At 42.0% G+C, this 22,219-nt stretch overlaps 1 protein-coding gene across 1 annotated transcript in view; it reads left to right on the top strand.

Moving 5' to 3' along the window:
• LOC121616199 (glypican-6-like) overlaps positions 1–22,219 on the top strand; it is an 81,965-nt gene that overhangs the window by 23,009 nt on the left and 36,737 nt on the right. The window contains exons 3-4 of the mRNA XM_041950896.1: positions 8,757–9,148; positions 15,532–15,697. Coding sequence (XP_041806830.1) covers positions 8,757–9,148; positions 15,532–15,697 — 558 coding nt within the window. The remainder of the gene's footprint in view (positions 1–8,756; positions 9,149–15,531; positions 15,698–22,219) is intronic.

Raw genomic sequence — 22,219 nt, forward strand, 5'->3', positions numbered from 1 at the left:
AAGGGTATTCTACGCTCAACATGTTGCCATCTGCAAGCACTCCATCAATGTGGTCGATAATGAAATGAAGCCCATTTATTCTCCAGTATATGACTCACATTTGCTATAATCAATATATACTATCTCGTGCTGCTGTGACATGCTTTGCATGTACGGTAGCACAGAAGCAAGCTCCCTGCTTTCACGCAGCAACGCCCGCTCGCATCCAGAGTTCATTTTGGGTGACGTTCGCGAGTCAGGCGTCCCATAGCTGCACTTCTGCTGACATTCCCCCTGCTGTTTATTTCAAATCTATTTACTGGCCCGTCATGTGTGGGATTTAAACGACAGTCTCTCTGTGAAAACGGAGGAGATTAGGAGCGATGAGTCTTCAATTACATCTGGATTTAAAATCGTGCTACCTGCGCAGCGCTGAGAGTGCTGAGCTGATGGTACGCAACATGCAGACTAACGATGTCATTGAGAATACAACACAATGCACATGGCGAACTAAAACAAAGGCTCACTCTAGCTGTTTTGCCTTGAACATCTACGATTTAATGTCCCTGACTGCTGGTTTGAATTAAAGCTTATCTTCCACCACAGTATATCTCCTGTGATTAAAACACATGCTGCATATACTTTGCAGCTGATATCCATAAATAACATATAGCAATACATAATAATAATAAAATTTATTTGTGTAGCACCTTTCATGCAGAATATGCAAATGAAAAGTGCTTTACAAGAAAGAAATCACATGCACCATGTGAGTGCTTTACAGAGAAAAGACAGAATGGACACAAAAACAGAAGAAAAATGAACGCAAAATAAGATGGAGAATAAAATCCACTTAAAAATGATAATAAGGATAAAAATACAAATGAAGAAGTGCATTAAACCACAGGATTAATCTGCTGAAAATCGAATAGAATCAGGATGAAAATAAAGATAAGCATAAAGCATCAAATCACTGCATAAAATGATGAAATATAGGCAAAAATAGATTACATAGGATGCATAAAATCAAGTAAAATACAGCATTTTAAAAGAAGTGCAGCAGCGCATAAGCACGAGGCAAAGCACAGAAGTGTCAGACCTGTATCAGGCAGCATGAATATAATCTCTCAGATCACATGATTGAACAGCAACTCTCCCAAAGACTCAGTCAGTCCATAAGTTTAAAGAAATCTTTGTCCAACGGTGGGAGGTCGGAGCACAGACTTTCACTTTGGGCTATTTAAATACGTCCCGTGTCGAGTGGATAATGTTTGAGTGATTAATAGCGCAATCTGATACTCGCCAGTCAATGTCTTGTCTTTCTGTGCTCACTCTTTCCAAACTGCACAAACATATTATATGAAACAAATACTGTTCAGTTACAGCACGCGGCTCTCAGATGATTGCCCAGAAGCTCAATGTCACCACGCCTGGGTGATGCCTGTCGGTTTTTTCCAGGAATATACACTTCTTTAGCTCACATGTGATTCCTGGAAGCGTGCATGAATAAATAAGTGTTATTTTGATCGGCCGCTGTCAGGGCAGTGAATGTCACGAGGAGGACTCCGGTGAGGGAGGAAATGCAGGTTGTCCAGCAGCACTTAGATGCACGACTCCAGGCACCGTCTCCTCCTCTTGGGCATTGCTGCCACTCTCCATAACTTCATCAGTGTCAAAGTAGGTGCCGTGCGCGGGCTTCGGCTCGGTGGCCGTGCGCTGTCTGGTGACCTCGTGTCTGCTGAGGGTCTCGACAGACCACCCGCTTGGGAAATCTCAAATATCGATTACCGGATTTGAATGTCACCCTTATCTCTGTGTGGCGTTAATTGAATCTGAGCGTTGGAAGTTGTGTGGTTATTAATTTTAAACAGGAGATGTCAGATGAGATTTCAGCAGCAAGTAAATACTAGGAGAAAAAAAAAAATGCCTTTCAAGTATTTGAAGCGTGATTTGTTTATTGTAAGATTTCTCTGACTCCAGGTTCCTTAAAGAGTGTTTTCTCCTCACGAAGCACTGTTAAAAATAATTGTGTCGGCCTTGATACTCAGTCTGAGCACACAGTTAAAGATCCAAACAATGCAAAGATGTTATTTCATTTAGATGCTCTTTACCATCTATTTAGCGCCTTCCTCCGGAGTCCTGCCTACAAACTCAGTGCATGTGTGTGCGTTTTTCTTCTCTTCGTGCAGAGGCTGTGAGGAGTGTTACTGTAGCTGACAGTAGCCGGCCAGCCCACGCACACCTGACACCGTAGCCTGTGTGTCACAGCGAGAGGGCACAGTCTCGGCTACGCCAAGACCGTTGGGGCAGAAATACAGAAATATCCACAGCAGCCTGTGTTCCACAGTACAGCTGTGTGGATCTAGGAGACAAACAGCTTCATCTGAAGAGGCACAGTTACTGCAGTTTATTAATAAAATCTGAGTATCCTCATCGTTTTCACCGGATCGCTCCTCAAGATCCTTGGAAACAACCCCTCCGAGGAATGAGACAACCGGCCGGCATGAGGAATTTTTTTTCCACTTTCTCATTAAAGATTGGGTTAATTGCTAATCAATTGTTGGCCCTCCTCTGACCGTGAACACCATGGTGCTGCGGAGCCAAACAGAATATTAATGTGGTCCACCCTCTACAATTGATTTTTTGGAGTCACTGACTCCATCTCTGGGCAAAAATCTCCCGTCAGTCTATCAAGACAACCTTTAGAAAACCACTAAAGACTTGTTTTGAATTTGTTTTTATTATCACTGTTGGGTATTAACACAAAATGAGGTAAATGAGGTATTTTTGTGAAAACGAAATATTGCCTGCAACTGATGATTTATAACAGTTTTAAAGTGAGCTTGTTGTGACACTGAGTCAAAATAATGTTTTATTCACGGGAATTAACCCAACATTAATATGAAAAATAATGCGCACACTGGGTAAAATCAGCCAGTACGCTGCTGGTAATGTTAACCCAGTACTGAGTTTGTGCTGTATAGACCCGGTTTCAGTCAATGGCTGCTGAGGGAGGAGAGAACTTCCTTTTCACTTTTTATGCTCTTGTATAAAAAATGCAAAAAAGTGCCGTTTTCCCACACAGTAAAAATCACTGGCTAAGAAATGGCTTTTTTTTGCATCTTCATAGCATCCAAAGTGAAAAAGAAATTCTCTCCGCCCTCAGCAGCCATTGTCCAGGTACTCTTGAGCAAAGCACTTAACCTGAAATTACTCCTGCCGACCATAGAAGGCTGTTCTGTGCTGGCCGGCTGCCAGGCGTCGATGTGTGTGACTGGATGAATGTGAAGCTGGCCGCTGTGGAAAAGGGCAAAGCCCTTCCTCTGTTTGGAAGCCATATTGGACAGTCCAGTTGGAGAATGGACGGGGAGGTCGGGTTCAAGTGCCACAGTGTCTCTGTGCTTTTTTGGAAAAACTTCAGGTTTGATTTTTTGTTTTTGAGATGTCACATGACTCTGATATGATTGAGGACATTATGTTATATACAAGGAAAACACAAAGATACTCTTGATAGATTTGGATATGGCAACTTTCAAATAAGAGGAAATAGAATCTCATTAGATGAAATTACATTAGATTAGATTGGATTAGACCTTTTAAGTGGGACTTCTCTGTCTTCACTCACCAGCATACCATTTAATTTTAGATTTTAACCATATGTGGCTCACAATAGGCACGCCAAACAAATGAACACAAGAAAATGGAGACGTGGAATGTGTCTACAGAAGCACTCATAGCAGCCCTCTGTAGACCAGCGCATCCTGCCAGACCAATCAATGACCCAGTTTTTGAGTGACACGTGGAATTAGGAGTGGTCTTTTTCGGCAGCAAAATTGGTCGTTTCATGTACAGGCGTGAGAGCTCGAGGAGTTTGCATACCAAGCCCTGTGTGTTACATTACGCTGTTTCAATAATTCAATAAGAGTAAGGGATGGGCTCGCTCTTTGATTGGCTGTAGTCGTGTTGGAGCAGACGCTGGGTGGCTCTGCTGGAGATAACAGGCTGTTTACTCTGCTGCCAAACAAGTCACTTCGCGGTTTATTCAGGGCAGCTTCACTGATAAATTACAGATAGTTTTGACAATGTGTTGCTCGGAGGAATATGTTTTACAGAGACAACTGACGTCTGACAGGTGATCAGAAAAATCTTCTTCTGCTGAATTCATTAACTTTCCGTGAGTGGCTCTTTTTTTTTATTATTTGGCGTGTGACCTCAGAGTCAAATGCTGCACTGAAAATGTGCAGTTGTAAAAGTGTCACGATGCACAAATGTCTTTGCACAGGAGCTACGAAAGACAGTTCTTATAATGGGAAGAACTTTTTTTTTTTTCATTATGCAGCATTTTAGTTAGTCCCTCATGGGATTTCAGATTGTATATTCACAAGAACTGATGCAAATTCAACCAGTTTCTTGCATTTTTGAGCAATTCCACAATATTTCTGCAAAAAGTGTTCAAATTGGAAGACTGTTTATAATGCATAAAATAATCAGATTCTCAGCCAGCTTTACAGGCCCAGGTCAAATGAAATCCTTCCTGAAACCCAACAAGCCAAATATCTTGCAAATATATTTTGGTCCATAGGGCCTTTTTTCCTTTGCTCCCAGGTTATAGACTGCCCTCAACAAGAACCATCAAATGATCATTTCCCCCCTCCACAACCTGGCCATTCTTTCACATCTCCTCCATCGAATACAAAACGAATAAAAGGTTGCATGAACTGCATTAACCTTTTATCAAGAAACCCACTGCAAATGTATTAATGTCCGTCTGACACGATCACAAAAGTCTCTTTAGAGTCTTTTACATGAGCCCAGCTTTGACAAATGAAGGTGAGCAGATGATCTATGTTCCCAAGCTTTTGCAGTGATTACATGGCCTCACTGTATTGATTCTTAAATTGCCCTCTCCTCAAAAAGCATCTTCCAATTGTAATCAATTGCTCATGATGTATTAAGCCATAGTCTATGATAAGGATGTCCATCTTACCTGATTTGTGCTTTTGATTACTTTGTGCATGAACACATAAGATTTGTGCTTGCACAGATGTCAAATGCGGTCCAGTGAGAATGTGGTGCAGAAAGCTAATGCCACAGTTTGCTGACCACACTAGATTAGAATTACTCAAATTAAGAAGAGTGAATTGTGGTGGGAAGCAAACCTGTTTTATCCTGCGAAGTTGTGGCTGGTTACAGTACGGGAGACTTTGCAGTGATTCATTCTGCAGGACATTTCCCAGTAGATGTCATCCCATCCACAGCCACCTCTGTTCGACCGATTCAGTTCAGCTCCATGTTTTCTACTGTCTCCAAAAACTGTGGTCTGCTTATAAATGAAAAGCATGCAACTTGCCTTTCCCCAAAACAGGGATGCGCTGTCTCAGAATTGCCGAAATAGAGAGTCCTGACATCCAGGAGAGCATCATCCAGCAGGTTCGTGTGAGAGCAAACAGCTGTGGAAGCACAGGCTTTCTCTTTATCACGCAGAGAATGGCTCGGTGTAACCTCTGCACAGCGCAGCTGTCTGCGAACAGTGAGGAATTCGAGCCAAACTGAGCTTTATCAGCGAAATCTAATGAACTCTCTGCAAGTTGGGAGTGTTAGAATAACCCTCTGTCCAGCATTTCAGCATCACTGTCCTCTGTTTGCAGCACTTGCAGCCTCTCATTTGCGCACACCTCTTAATTACTAAGATGTGTTAAGATTTATGTAAGCTTTCCTGATCATTTTTAGTCTCTGACATTTCACTAAATTTGCGATTGTGAAATATGATCCCTCTCATGAATTTTCACTAATTAGATTAAGTTGTCTTTTTTTAGCTAAATATTTTAGTGAGTTATACTGAGGTCATCCACAATGCCATCATTCATGGAAATCACTCCAAAACAGAGCTTATAATTACATCAAATATACTGTTCACATTTACAATAAATTTAGCCTTAATTACTTTGCTTATATTCAATTAATATTTCAGCTGACACATGGGCTGAGAACTTGACTGCATTAAGATGCCCGCCCCCCCTAAAATGCACATTTTTAAATGGAATTAGCTTTGAAGCTGTCATTAATCAGTGTGCATATCGCTCAGCACCAGTGACTATTAAAAATGAGTCGCTCAAGCACTAATCATGCTTGGAGCTTTGCATATTTAAATAACTGCTCACTGTAGTCTTTCATTACTGAACGCTAAAAAGTATAATAACCACGCTTTGGCTGACATCACAAGTCCTGCACAGTGTATGTGCTACTAAAAGTCTTATCCTCTTAAGGTAGCAGGAAAATATTTGTGAAGTAAAGCTAATTTTATCAGATCCCCAGAGGAAATCTTACAGTTAATACTCCCTGGTACCTGATAACACGTGCTAAAGAACAATAATTAATTGCGATAAGAACAGAGAGTGTTTAACAAGCACGTGATAAATCAGAAGCAGTTTCGGACTGAGTAGATTTATTCAGGATTAGAAGCCTTTCTTCTGTGGCAAACATGACCTTTACCCTCCAAGCTAACATCAAGTGAGTTATAATCGCTGCTCGTTTCGGCTAAAAATACATTTGTCTCAATCAGGTATTAACGTGGTGAAATAACATCCTGTGTGTTGCACTACCTCGCAGATGAGGCGCATTTTACTTTCTGCTGGTGTGCAACAGGGGCAGCTCTCGAGGTAGCTAATGATTTGGTGTGGTGTCATTGAGATCCGGGCCATTTTGTTTCCGTGCCACTGTAATATGTAATCTCTACTGCATTGCTGAGCACTAATGACCACTTCAGATCCATTACGGCTTTGTCAGGACCGTTCTGAAGAGTGACTGTAATGTGAAAGCCTCAGAAGGATGGATCTCTTAGTGGATGTGTGGTCAGAGTATGTCATGTGCCCCAGCAACCAGGGTTCTGCTGTATAATGCTAATTCAGAAGCTACTGATTGTGAAATAAGCAAGACTATTGATATTAAAAATGGATCAAATCGCTATAATGGGAAAGGTGTTGCTTGTACTGACGAATCCACAGAGAATTATCACCCAATTCTTGAGTTCCCCTCAACTAGGGTTCCTTCTGTTTTCATTCCTCTGAGCGTCATTGTGACCAATAATTAGAATTATGATAATTGCACAATACCAATTAATTGTGATATTATTTGAGACGGTTACTGTGCCATGAAAATCTCACACCTTTGCAACCCTACCCTGAACTCTACAAGGAACTCTACAAGTCATTCAGCTCATTCTTTTGGTTTTTCAGCTTCCAACTTTACTGTTTTCATTCAGTCTGCTGTCTAAGTACTTGGACTCAAGCACGGTACTTAAGTAAAAATCTGAGGTATCTATACTGCTTCAGTATTTTCACATTAGCACACTTCTGCGTCTGCCGCACTACATTTCAGAGGGAAGGATAGACTGCAATTATCTGAGCTAGCTTAGCTGTAGTGACTACTTAGTAAAATTTACTAGCAAAACATATGAAAAACTTTTTTAAACATGATGCACTGTCAACAATCAGACAAAATGTGATCTTAAACCATTGGTCAGTTCAGGACTTTTCATTTGTAACTGAGTGTTTTAGCGTGCGTTGGACCTGAATACCTGAATGCTTCCTCCACCACTGGCTGCAGGTAGCTGGTTTCAGTGACAAATGTCTCATGAACCCACTGCACACCACCTGCCCAGCACAGACACACAAAGTTAGCGACGAGCTGGTGAACGTAGCGCAGCATTTAGCACTTTGAGACCAAAACAGAGCTTAAAGTAAAGTGATTATTGGACTTAGATTTGTGTGACATGACTCCAAAGACATGCAAATCTGTCTGGTTGATGGGTAAATGGAAAACTGTTTGCTAACATAACCTCATAAAGTTGATATGGTGAGAAAGAAACATCAGTTAATCCTGCTTTATAGGTCTGGAGTGGACAAATTACCCGATAAAAAGACAATAACCGAGGAATTTAAGACTTTCTAGAATCTTCAAAGCCCTTCAAGGCCCTGGAGTCTCTTATGACTAGTCCCGAACTATTTCACTTTGCAGTTGAATGTGCAGAGTTTTGAAGCCTATTTAAATTTTAATCTCGGTCCCTGAAAGACAGGACTATCATTATGGATAGCAGATGGTCAGAAATATTATCATCTCATCCCAATTTTTGGTGAGTCATAGAGGTCATGAGGCAAACAACAAGCGGTGCCTAAAAAGGAGATTGCAGAATGGCTGCAAACCACACCGATGAACCGCACTGTGGAATCATAATCATGCTGAAGGATAATTTATTGCACTTAATCTGACAGCCTTATGCTACGTGCATGTGGAGCAGCACTCCCGTGGAATCTGTATAGGGGGAAATATCAGCAATGCTGTATATGCCCTTTCTGCCGAAGTACAGGAATGCATTTTGGGTTTACAGGTGAGATATGGACAATACAGACCTCATGCACTGCAAACACAGAACTTATTGCTCTCCAGAAATATATGAGGAATGGCCCCAATGCGATGCCAAAAGTGGCTTACTGGAGATGAAAATCAACAAAGCTGTGAAGTCTCTTCAAAATGAAATCATCATCAGATGCGTTGTCTGCATCGCAATCAAGCAGCCGTTCATTTTTAAGATGCGTTCTGTCTTGCAATCAGGCAGTCATTTTGCTGCATTCCTGTTTTAATCTCAAATGTAGGCGAGGTTCCCAGTGAATCTTATCAAGGCATATCAGTGTATGCCATGTACAGTATAATATATACCAACACACTCACTCATGAAAGAAAATCAGACGATAACACTTTTTTTCCCCTCCCCCACCCAGAATTCTTCCTGGAGCTGCTGGAGAACACAGAGAGGTCCCTGAATGAGATGTTTGTGAGGACTTACGGGAAGCCTTACATGCAGAACTCGGAGGTCTTCGAGAACCTGTTCGCCGAGCTGAAGCGCTATTACACGGGAGGAAATGTCAACCTGGAGGAAATGCTTAATGACTTTTGGTCGCGGCTGCTGGAGCGCATGTTCACGCTGCTCAACTCCCAGTACGTCATCACCGAGGACTATCTGGAGTGCATCAGCAAGTACACCGACCAGCTCAAGCCCTTTGGAGACGTGCCCAGGAAGCTGAAGGCTCAGGTTACCCGGGCATTCATTGCTGCACGCACATTCGTCCAAGGGCTCTCTGTTGGCCGGGAGGTGGCTCAGAGAGTGTCTAAGGTAAAACTGCTCACCGCTATTAGTAAAACTTTTACTGGATTATACACCTCATCAACTGCTTTGCTCACGCCATTTGCAAACCTGAAACAAAACCGTATTCCAGCTGACACTCACTGGTCCTGTTGGAAAATATTCAGCTTTTGACCTCAGATGAAATTAAGACTTACTGTGAATCCACAAATTTTAACAAGCCCGAGGTCTTGTTTGGTGTTTCTGCAGCAAGCACACATTTTCCCCCCGGTTTTCCACTGTGAACAAGTTCCTCGCAGATACTTTTCTGACTAATGTGTTCTCTCTCGGCTCGTGTCCTCAGGAAGTTTTGGGACTCAGGGCGGCTTGTTTAGGTGCTGTCTGGAAAACAGCCATGAAGGGTATGTGGATTGCTCAGGAGAAATGCCCAGACAATGAAAAAAAGAGAGAAGAAAATTCTGCCATCACTGTTTATTGCTCTATTGCCTAATATTTGTTCAGCCAGTATACAGAAGCCATTAATCACGCTGTAGCCTTAGCGTTCTGTTTGATGCGATGTAATCTTAATGCAGCTCCTGCAGTATATCATGCTGCCACTGGGAGTGTGCGTAGTTTTGATCATGTACAGAGCGAGATTAAAGGAAAAGCAAGAGGGCTAAGGCTTGGATTTAGTCACACTCAACAACAGCAGGGCTGTTTCTGCACGCCTTCTTATGGGATGAGAGAAGCGCCGATAACACGACTCTGCAAATCCCCAGCCACCCTGGTTTCCTTTCACCACTGTATTGATATCAGATAGATTGGATTATCAACACTATTATAAATATTTATAGACATGCTATACAGTAGATGAACAGAAGGCGATGAAAATACAGTAACCGCCACTCCTGAGAGACAGAGAGGCAGACAGGAAGGAGAAGACCCTGCTGCTCACTAAGAAGCCCAGCATTCGCTTTCTTGGTGCACTCAGTGAACTTCAACCACGTCCCCTTCACCCACACCACCCCCCTCGCCAGTAGTAGCTGTGAGGCTCATTTAGAAGCTGCCACGGAGGCTGTGTTGTTAGTATGCGTTTACTGAGTTACACTCTGCGTTTCTTACAAGCCGGCATGTCCCAGCGTCACCTCTTGACATTTCAGTGAGACCTGAGATCCAGGTCATGTGTCTGGGACCGCAGCCCTTTGATCCCCCAGGGTATAAACTCATCACGAGGGATTGGGTGTAAGCATAATGGAATGAGACACCCTGCTAGAGGTGAGTGTTGCACAGCGCCTTTAAGATGTGACACCCGTGCTTATTGCTGCTGGGATATATATTGAATTAAAGTGGATGATGTAGTGCTTTATTTCTTCTCGCAGCTTAAGAGACAAAACACAAAACCCAAGAGAGCTTTGGGGGAGGAAGAAACTCTTGTGTGGAGGCTGCGTCTCCCAAATAAAGCTCACACTCATCCCCGATCGTTACACTACGTCTAATTCTGTTTATTTGACAGTGGTCACATGACAATGGATTTGCCAAATGCAAAGCCAATGTGTGTGTGTGCTGTGTCTCCATTAAAGCCACAGTGACCGTTAATGTGCTGCATCAACCTTGTAAGATGGATTGTTAATATTACACAGCATTGTGTCAGTGAGGCACAGGAATCACACAGGAATCATTCAGTCATTCAGTCACTTAATTACTTATTTCCTTTTATCGTATGATAGAAAGACTCACTTCTATTCTTGTTTTAGTTATTATTGTTTGCAATGTTTACATATTCTCTATAAGCGGATACCTGCATATGAGTAGAATTGACCAATCTCGACTGTTGCCCCCAGAGGCTGAATCATCATCAGATGTCGCCAGTGGGTTCCACAAGTGATATTTATTCAAATACCTCAAAATGTGAGGGTACGGGTGCGGAGGAACGATCTTTTAATTGATTTTTAACCGATGAATATTCATGTTATCGCACATCTTTTTAAATACCATCGTATCACTAAGTGTGTTGAAAATGAAAGTCAGAGTTTGAAATTAGAGAGTTTCCATCGAGAGTGTTAATTACATGAGGAACTATCACTGCTTCTTCTACTCCCACTTTTATTATTAGTAGTAACATTATTTCCTTCTTCACAAATCTGCTGGGAGCACCTTCCAGTCTGTTTTTCAGACTGGCCAACACCTGTGTCAGGCGTGATAGATGTTGGCATGAGCATTTTTAAAAATACTCAGCGGCAAGTTAGCACGTGACAGATCGCAGCCTGCGAGGTGATGCGCGAGGACTGAGCGCGTGCGAGCGTTCCTTTGAGCCGCGCCGCGTGGAGCTGCTAAAAGACCTCCGCTGCTCTCTTCATGATGCTCGCCGCTGGGCTGAGGAGGAGGCAGGGGTCCAGCCAATCAGACATTAACACGCCAACATCAGGTCGTCTCTCTAATTCGCAGACCCGGAGAAGGTCACCCATGTTTATTCTTCCTCCGAGCTTTACTACTGTTGCTCACTTTACTCTGGCCTCAGCAGGTGAAATATCAACAGACAGAACATGCTGCTGCCAGACTTTCACCACATTTCAAGACAACTGACCATAATAAACCGTTCCTTGCCGCGCCGCACTTCCCTGTCTGTTTCAGAATTGATTTTAAGATTTTATTGCTTGTTTTTAAAGGCTTTGCTCGGTCAGACTCCTGCTCTGTGATCAGTTAATTCCCCACAAGCCCGATCGCTGCTTGAGATCTTTTAGCCTTTTATTGGGTCCAGAATCTCAGTTTGTCACAGCGAGTGGCTGGGCCTTTGTTGTCCAGGCCCCCTCAGGCAAGCCAAATCCTCTTTTAAATCCAAAAACCTTTTTGTTGTTGTCGTTTTTTTGAGGGAATTTTAATTGTCATGGTTCTTTGTATTTACTTACTATTTGTTATTTATTTTATTCTCGAACCATCTGTTGCTGTATTATCCTTGTTTTGCTGCGAATCACCTTGTGTGCTTTATGAATGGATACTAAATTGTTGCAGTCAGATCTCAGCCACTCCGAGCAAAACTTTCTGCAAAGTGTAGATTTTTGTCTCACTTCACTTACACAGTCTGCTTTTACTTTCCACATTTTAGGCTTGATTAACTTGCTTTACAACAATATTACCAATAATAGCAACTGTATATACAGTATTTGAATCATGTGAAGCTTAGCATAGAGGACGAGGATGGCGTCGACGTCGCGAAGTGCTTTGTCTACTAAGTCCCGTACAACAGCCGCAGCCCATTTAATCACATGTTATTCGGCTGCTGTTTCTATGCTCTGATTGAGCAACCTGACCATTAACTCAATTTATCGTTGCCAAGCAACAACAAAGCATTTACAAGAATGTCAGCCTTGTGTCAGCGTGTGTTCTGTTATAGGTTTCCACTAAACGAACAAAAAATTCCTGACCCTGCTGTGATAATGCACTTACTGTGAGTTTTCATTTCACATACCGAACCCATTCAGTGTCTTTGGCTTGAGGTATGCTATCGTACCTTGAATTTCATCGAAGTGAAGAGGCCACGTGTCCCATCCTCTGGTGCGTGCACATGTATTCACATAAAGCGAGGCTTAAGGTATTGAATGTCATGTGGGAACTTCTCCTCTTCGGGATGTTTACATTCACGTTGATTTAACCAATACAGCTTACGATTAGTGCATTAATCGTGTCGAGGACGTGTCTCAAAAAATCTCTCTGGTCCTCTGGGTTCTTTGAATGAAGCAATAGGAGAAGATGTTGAGTCCAAAAAATCAGTTTTATTCTAACATCAATAGAATCTGCATTTATTTTAACATCAGTAGAATGTGCAAGGTAACAGAGCTCTGGGTCTCAACTTTTCTTTCCCTGATCCACAACAGAGTTGGGTCAGTTCATGAAGTCTGACACACTATCTCTCCCTGACCCAGTATTTTTATAGACAGAACATGAGGAAATGCTGAAACAGTCGTTGGCTCCTCCTCGTTGCCGTCGGGCGCTCTCTCTCCTCTGCTTGCTCATCTTCAAGAATCCAACGTCACCGCAGCAACCAGTTTGCAAGGACAAATCTAGAGAGACAACCATATCCCTGACGCCAACCTGTTCTATCTTAAGTCGAGGGCTCCAAGATGTCTCCCATGCCAGGCCTCTATCTCAAAACCTCCTGTTCTAGGTCACACTGGCCTTAGATATATTTTGCACACAAAGAATCACTCCTCGTCTAAATCACTTCTATGAATCATAAAGGAAAAACTTAACCAGGAGAAGTAGAATTTCTGTTGATTATTCAGTCACACAATCATTCAGCAGAAAATATGAATAAGATCAACATATCAGGATCACCATTAATCATCATTTATCATTAATATAAGCATATGCATGTAATCGAACTATTAGCAGAATATATGTGTGTAATCAAACTTATCAAAGTATAGGAATATGACCCAAATATCCATCAATTGTCAATAGAACAAGAGCTAGCTGCGGTCAGAAATTGTTGGTGCATCCCTTCTAAGAAAACCACTCAGAGTGTGTTCAGTGTCTGGAGTAAAATTCTTATTTTTGTAAAGGAAATGAGACGTTAGTAAGTGCTTGCATGGCTGGAAATGTTGGTTTCCAGCATGAAACATCCTTAATAAGATGCTTGTTGGCGCATCGTGGAACACAGAAAAAAGTCCATTAGCTGCGACCCGGGAGCTTTCACTTCAAACATCTTGACAGGGCCCCGGAGCGCGAGCGTTTGAGCGATGGCGCTAAGAATGTTGAGTGCTGCACGCTCTTTAGAAATAATCATATAAAATTAGTAAAATTACTGGGTAATGCAGTCAGGTTTGTCTTTGCTATTCGACGTATCGCTCATAAATACAAACTCAAAGTCAGGGCATACGTTGTCTCTGATCTTGTACAAGCAGCCTGAAAATGCAACGATTTTTTCATTCAGTATGATGTTTGTTTGCCTCAAACCTGTCCATGTTGTAACGTCCTTTATACAGTCATGTGTTCACAAAGTGGTGAACCTCGCTCCATTATTGCTTGTGACTGACTGAGCCTTTCCAGGTTGTTCCTTTCATACCCAATCATGATACTGTCACCTGTTACCAATCAACCTGTTTACATGTGGAATGATCCAAACAGGTTGTTTTGGAGCGTTCCACAACTGTCCCAGTCTTTTGTTGCTCCTGTCCCAACTTGTTTATGTCAAAAATGATTAGTAAGTTAGCACATTCTGTTTTATTTTTGTATACATTAATCGAGTTACTTATCACAAGCACTCAGGCACAAGACTCTGGACTCAAATGCACGACTCAACACCAGGGTAAGAACAAAAAAGGCTCAAGGTCGGTTTTTAATAACAAAAGTCTCTTCAGAATACAAAAATGTCAGAAGGTGCATAATCATCAAAAAGGCAAACAAAAGCGCTAAGGATAATTTCTCTTTCTCAAAAACTATGAAAACAAAAGACGCACAAGACAAGGCAAGGCAAGGAATTTAAGGTAACACCCTGGACTGACAAGGATCACAGGGTTCACAAGACAATCTGGCACAGGACAAAGGGAGACGTGGACTATATATACACGAGGTAACAATGAACAGGTGGAGACAATCAGGGTGGGGCAGACAATCAGACAGGCGGAAAGGACACCAGGAAGTCAAGGGTCTGAAACCAGAGGAGAGTTAGGTTTCACAATAAAACAGGAAGTACTAGACAAAACATGAAGCCAGTGAAACAAACACCTCAACAGACACAACGGGACATAATATTACTACAACACACTGATATATCTGAGTGTGTAGTTTTGCTGTTTAAGGCCTTTTCGATGCGTAGGATTTCTTCCTTGCAAACCAAATGAGTGCTGTAAGTTAGGGCGAGGTGCTGAACATGATTTACCAGATTTCGTTGCAGTGAAACCACACTTGCTGTGCCAGCAACATCTGTGCTTATCTTGTCTATATCATATGTTATTCATTAACTTCGACTTTGAATTCCTTGATGTGTGTCTGTAACTCAATCACTGATGATACTTACTTGTTGTCACCCAACAACATCATATCCTTTTTCTGTGTGAAGTCAAATTAAAAACAGAGAAAGATGAACAACCGAAATATGAAATGCTTGACAGTTAATTCTGGCTGATGAGTGGGCAAATAAATAATTGTCTTTATTTAACATTTGACATTTAAATGCAGCTCAAATTGTGTGACTCTGATCACACGCCGTGATTGACAGTGCTCGCGAGCGCTCTTTGAACGTGACTTTTTGACTGTAACTGTTTTCACAATAAACTGATGATAGTATTCTGTTAAAACTTTCTTTTTCACTTGTCAGGCAAACTTTTCCTTCCTTCTGGAATTAAAGCAATTAAGGCAGAAAGTGATTGAAATGATGGATTTTGAAGGAGTTGTCCAGCTGCTAATGGCTTCTGTCACACTGTGTGTGTTTGCAGGTGAGCAGCACTCCAGCATGTATCCGAGCGCAGACCAAGATGCTGTACTGCCCCTTTTGTCAGGGCATGCCGGCAGTTAAACCCTGTAAGAACTACTGCCTGAATGTCATGAAGGGCTGTCTGGCCAATCAAGCTGATCTGGACCCAGAGTGGAACCTGTACATCGGTAAGTCTTTTCAAGCGTTACTCCAGCCACCTTTCTCCTGGCTGCTGCTGCTCTTTTACATCCCATCAAACCTATTAGGCGTTTTTTGTACACAGCTATACCTGCGTGCATGGCTCCACAGTGGGGTTAAATGGGACTAATTGATGTGGTGGATTTGGGGGAAAAAGCACTTACTAGCACGCACAATAATGAAACATTAGTAGATTAAAATTTCAAGTTTTTAAGCTACTGCTATTTGTTGCTTTACAGAGTGCTGTATAAGATAAGACGAGATAACACTTTATTAATGCCTCAGTGGGGAAATTTGCAGTGTTACAGCAGCAAAAGTAGATTGTATAACAGTAAGATGCATCAGTAACTAAAGCAAGATGTGATAAATAAGTAAACAATTGGAAATATTGATATTGCCAAGTTTAGCATGCACTGATATTGCACATGAGTGAGCTCGGATGTGTGTGTGTGTGTGGTCTACTTGGAGCAGTGTTGATGGTAAAGTCTGACAGGGGCAGCAAGGAAGGACCTGCGCTATCTCTCCTTCACACACCTCGGTAAAGCAGCGTGTTAATAGCGGACGCCAGCGAGTAATATGAATTACTTGAAAACCGTCTGAACTGTACAGAGAACAGTATGATTTAAATAATCTTTTAAGCTGCGTGTTTTGGACCAGCAAACAACTGTATAACAATGAACTGAAAGCAGGTTAAAGAATAAGCTGAAAGCTGCAGAATAAGTGTTGATTGCTGCAAGCAGCCCTCTTACAATGACGGGGAGAGACTGGATTCAATTTAATATCCCAAATATCACCTAATGTAGCTTTACACCTTTTGTCTGTTATTCCCGTGAAAGAATAAACAGCTTAGGGATGAAACATAAATGCTTCACACACTTTGAGGCTCTATGGAGGCAAAGAAAAGCTGAATACTTAGTGTTGAAAGATTTCTGATTTATAAAGCATCGATCTGACATGGTCACATGGTTCACTTTCCCTCGCTGAAACTTCCAGGAGGTTAGATTTCTATTAGGTATTGAGTTTCTTATAGGATTCAAATTATTATGGCCTTTCTTTGCTTCCATACTGCTGAGTAGTTTAGTGTTTAATGTACATAACACTATATTCTAACTCTACGTGATGAATAAAGTGTAAAAAGCTCAGTCAGGTCAGAATGTTTCCCCTGTCAGTCTGCAGGATTAGAAATAGGTGTGTTATGCCGTCGAGTTTAGCTTTCTATTTTAAGAGGGGTTACAGCTGCTGCTGTGTTGTTATCATGTTCTGACAACATCAGTTCCATTGACACACATTGGGGCCCCTCGGATAAGAAGGCACTTTATTTGTCATTCTTTTATCAACATAAAAAAAGATTTTATTCATGGGATTCTGCTCTCCTGCTGGGCTAAGTGGGGACTTGTAATAGGGCAGGAGTGCACTGCGGGGAGTGTCAAGTTTTGTGAGGAGAAGTTCAATGGGAACTTGTTCAGCTCAGGCACAAAAAGCACAAACATGAGTGCAATATTTATATATTTCTGCAACATTTCATAGAATGCCCGGCACAGACGACTCCCGCTGTCATTTAGTGAGGCTCATCCTGGAGGATTGAACTAAGGCGGTGGCGGCGAAAGCTTGACTCGGCTGCTGTGACAAACAGAGGAAGGAGCTCTGGTTGTTCCTTGTAGTCTGTGGCAGATAAAACAGTGAAATCCCACCACTCAAACATGAAATTGCATATTTGAGGGTGTTTATAAAGAAAATATTTTAGATGTTGGGATTTTTAAGCAGAATTATCAAAATTAAGTACAATTTATGTGTTGTTTTGTTACCTCTTATTATTTGCCAGATGTATAACCTAAAAGAGCATTTTTGTGCATTTCTATTTCAAAGCTCCAGTCTTTTCTCCTCCTGTTAAATGACTAATCTCACTCAATCAAAGCTCTTTCTAAAAGAGTGTGTTTGTCTAGTTTGACTTCTTCTCAGCCTCCACTTCCTGATCTAACATCGCTGGTTTCCTCTGCAGAGCGATCGAACGCCTCTTGAATTATCCCCTCGCCCGCATGCTCTTTCACTCTCAAACACGTCACACACCAGAAGTTAAAGATGCTTCACCTGCCCTGCTCGGACCGAGAGTGAAATTTGACCACTCGAGGGCAGAAAGACTCACAGCAACAGTCACACTCAGTGTCGAGTGTGTGTTAGCAAAGAAACGTCTACGTACACGTCCTGCAGATTCAGAGCACCTGACGAATGTAGCCCCAGTGAATTCTCCTGAGAGAACTTTGGCTTGCTGGATTTTCAGCCCTCCTCCTCCTCCTCAGCCCCTCGTTGTCTTTGGCACTCAGCCATTTTACGCTGGGCATTAGTGTACAACCAGCCTGTGTAAGCTCGTGACCTTGGAGCGGCTGCACAAAGTTTCGTGCCAGTCTTTGTGAGTGCCGCTGGGACTATATGGACCAGCGAACCAAAACAATGAGCAGCTCAAACAGGGTGAAAGCTGCAAAGAGCTTCAGGGTGGAGGGTTGATTCTCAGTGTGATCAGAAGCACCGCCCAGATTTTCACAAAGCACAGAGTCACTTGATTCAGCCTTAATATCAAGATTATCTCTTGATGGAGATGTAAAGATATATTTGGTACACATGTTTAAACTTTCAGGACAAAGATGAGGAATAATGGTGCATAAAAGCAAATCCTTTATTTTTCAGTAGATAACAATTATTTAATGTTGATAAAAGCATGTAAGTCTTCTTGTTTCAGTCTTGTTATGTTTTGTTAGTAATTTGTTATGTCAGGGACTTTAACAGAAGACACTGATAGTTCGGATGGACGTCTGATAAGTTTAAACCAAACTGACAAATACTGATAACAACTTGCTTCGGGTTTTGCTTTAAAACCAACTCCATATATCCTACAATGTTTTATGCATGTATTAGTTTGTATTTAAACTTCACCAATGCCAGCAGCTTTGTGTAGTACTGATAAAGTTCACTGCATATCCAAGTGAGCATTATGAAAATGAAAAATGAAAACGTATTAGCTCACTATACAGCTTGTTGCAAAGGAATACATATTATTTGATATTTCTAATAACTGAGCGCCCTCCATATGTTTTTATATAGTTTTAATTAACATGAAGATTACATGGACATATTTCCAGGACTGCTGTGTTTATTAGCTGTACTTGTACACGTACATGACTAATTCAGTTGAGATTTACTTGGATTAATGGCTCTTTATGACGTTGTAGCATGTTTCATTAAAGACTGTCATATAGCTCTCTCTGTTGATCAACTCCTGCCATATTTGATCTTTCCTGACACCGAGGGCCATGTTGGAAACTTGCATTGTATTGACCTACATCGTTTAGTATTTGTTGTCAGTTTAAAATTCAAAAGAATTCAGTCAGAAATTGTTAAAATGGCATAGAAGAGCGGCTAAATACACGAGTTGGCCCACATTAAGGGCTCTCATTAAAGCAAACAGGACAAGATATCTGCATTTGACCAAAGGAATCTGCATATATATTGAGTTTGTGCATGCCTTCGTTTTTTCACACAGATCCATGCATATTATTTGATCATATAAGATAAAATACCCCTTCATTAATCCCCCAGTGGGTTTAACTGCAGTGTTGCAGGGCAAAGGCGATTGTGGCATAGTAAGAAACATCATTAAAAAAAGGATGACAAGTTAAAGTGAGCGGATAATGATTGAATTCTCATTATTGAGGAAATATTAATATTGCACTGCTGAGTATGCACTGGTATTGCACATGTGTGAACTTGTCAGCTGCGGTTTCTCTCCTTCACACGCCGGGGGTGAAGCAGCCTGTCATTGAAGGAGCTGCCCAATGTTGTCAGTGCCCTGCATGAGGAGGGGCATGTTCTCCCTCAGTGATGATCGCTTAGCCATCATCCTATTTTCTCCCACCTCCTCCACAGGGTCAAGGGGGCATCCCAGGACAGAGCTGGCCTCCTTAGCCAGTCTGTTCAGTCTTTTCCTGTCAGTGGTTGAGATGCTGTTGTCCATTTAACCATAGAAGATGGCTGGTGGCACCACAGAGTGGAAAAAGGCCCCCAGGAGTGCCCCCCTGTGCTCTAAACAATCCGAGTCTCCTCCACAGACACAGCCTGCTCTAGCCTTTCTTATATAGTGCATTTGTATTGTCAGTCCAGTCCAGTTTATTATACAGCACCCAGATACCTGTAAGATTTCGCCATCTCAGTGTCTGTTCCCTGGATGTTCACTGGTATATGAGGAGAGTGTTTGCAACTGTGGAAGTCCATCATCCGCTCTCTGGCTTTCCCTGCACTGATCTGGAGGCGGGTCTGATGGCACCAATCCACAGATCCCTGGGTCAGTCCTCTGTTCTTCCTGTCGTCCACATCTGCGAGTCGTCAGAGAACTTTTGCAGGAGGCTGATTTGAGTGTGAAGTGAAGAGGGGTGAAGAGGAAGGGAAACAGGACTGCAGGACCCCCACGCTGCTGACATCCAGACTCACAGTCCTGGTGAGGTAGTCCGTGATCCGTGATCCACCACTCTGCGGTCCAACTTGTCCCTCAGAGGCATGGGCTGCATGGTTGTGAAGGCACTGGAGAAATAAAAAAAAAACATGATTCTCTCAGTTCTCCCAGCCTGTTCCAGGTGACAGAGGGATCTATGTAGGAGGTAGCTGACAGCGTCATGCCAGGCTGATAGGCGAACTGTAGCGGGTCCATTGATGGGCCACCCAGGGGGCGGAGATGGACAAGGACCAGTACACTACTGCTGCAGACAATGGAGGGCAGGACTGGACAGGTGGCGGGGCAGATGGCGGATCAGATCCATTGAAGAAAATGTTTAGTTCATTCATAAATATTGTATTTGTTTAATATTAGCTTTCATCTTTATTAGTTTTTATTTTATTTCGTAATGTAAAGAACTATATACTTCTTTGTGTTTAATTTTTAGGTAGAATCATTATAAGAAGGTTTCTAGTGGACCTTTCTAGGTGAATTTAAAAGTCCTGAAGTCAAAATATTAGCCCGACATTCAGACCTTTATTTAGCTCACACAGCATGTGAGCAGAACATTGAGCGTCTTCCAGGCTTGTGATGTGTTACGACGACAGCACATGACCTTTCAAAGGAGGTGCTGCTGCTGCTGTAACTTATTATAGCGTTTGGTACAAGTCAGGGAAAATGCCTCAACAGGTCACCAGTCCATCACAATAAACAACATTCCCGCTTACAGTCACACTGACCACGTTTGGCCCCCGACAGTGTTTTCCTGTCACTGGAGTGAATTCATGACCGCGGCAGTGATTGAAGTCAAAGTCATAAATGTGGAATCACCGCGCTTCAACATGATATTTCATTAACCCACAGTGCACACTTTGTAAGCTAATATTAAAACGGGCGAACCGAGAGAAGCCAGTGGAGTCTGCAGCGCTGAATGTTGGCCTGTTGAGCGGCAGAAGGAAGATTATAAAGATGTGTCTGCTTTCGAAACTCAGTCATTCACTGACTCAGTCATGTGATCCACATTAATACAACTGCTGTACTCATTCTTCAGGGCCAGAGTTAATATCATGAGCACTGTGTGTCTTTGCTTTGTGTATATACATGTTACTTTTCCAGCAGAAAATGCAACACAATGCAAATAAGTAACTCAAATCCAAATGTCATATCACCTAATTGCATTGAAAATACAATGTAATTAATTAAAATCTGTGTGTATAGGCTATATTTCAGTGTGAGTTTTTTTAGTCATTTAGCTGTATCACTAGTAAGATAAAGGCATCGAACACAGAGCTTTAACAATTACTCAGTTAATGAAAACGATTATTGTTAATTAATTTCATGCAAGCCACTGCTTTTCTCTGGTTTGCATCTGACAAACTTCATATCTTTGGGTTTTAAACTGTTGCTGAAACAAAGCAAAATATTTGATAAGACAGGAAACTGGGATATTGTGTTTGTGCATTTTTCACTCTTTTCTGACAATTTTATCGACCTGACAATTAATCAAGAAAATAATACACAGATAAGCCGAGAATGGAAAGAAAGAATGCTATTCCTGTTGCTTCTGTTGCTATTAAAGCTCAGTAATGCACAAAAGTGGTTGCGAAATGACAGCTTACCTTCAACAAGCAGCCAACAAAGTGAACAGAGCGACATCAAAAGCTATAGCAGCATAAATGAAAGCTTCAGCAGGCTCGACAATATGCTCATCTTACCGGACAGTCTGCGTTTGAAGTTTGTTTGCATACATTGTAATGTTAGCCTCCATCCATCTATATGAAAACCCCTTTTTCCTGCTCAGGGTCACGTGTGACACCCTGGATTACTTCAGCGAGGCAGCACATATAAACAGACATTCACACCTGCAGACATTTAAGAGTCAACGTTTCACCTGTGCTGCTTTTCTTTGAGCGGCACAAAAACTCTCTGTCTCTCTACTAATATATATAATAGATGTTACTGGGCTACATTTACTCCTCTAACCAAGAATGAAATTCAGCCACGGCTCCGCTCGAATTTGACGATTTCACAT

The sequence above is a fragment of the Chelmon rostratus genome, chromosome 13, assembly GCF_017976325.1.
Source record: "Chelmon rostratus isolate fCheRos1 chromosome 13, fCheRos1.pri, whole genome shotgun sequence".
Taxonomy (NCBI): Eukaryota; Metazoa; Chordata; class Actinopteri; order Chaetodontiformes; family Chaetodontidae; genus Chelmon; species Chelmon rostratus.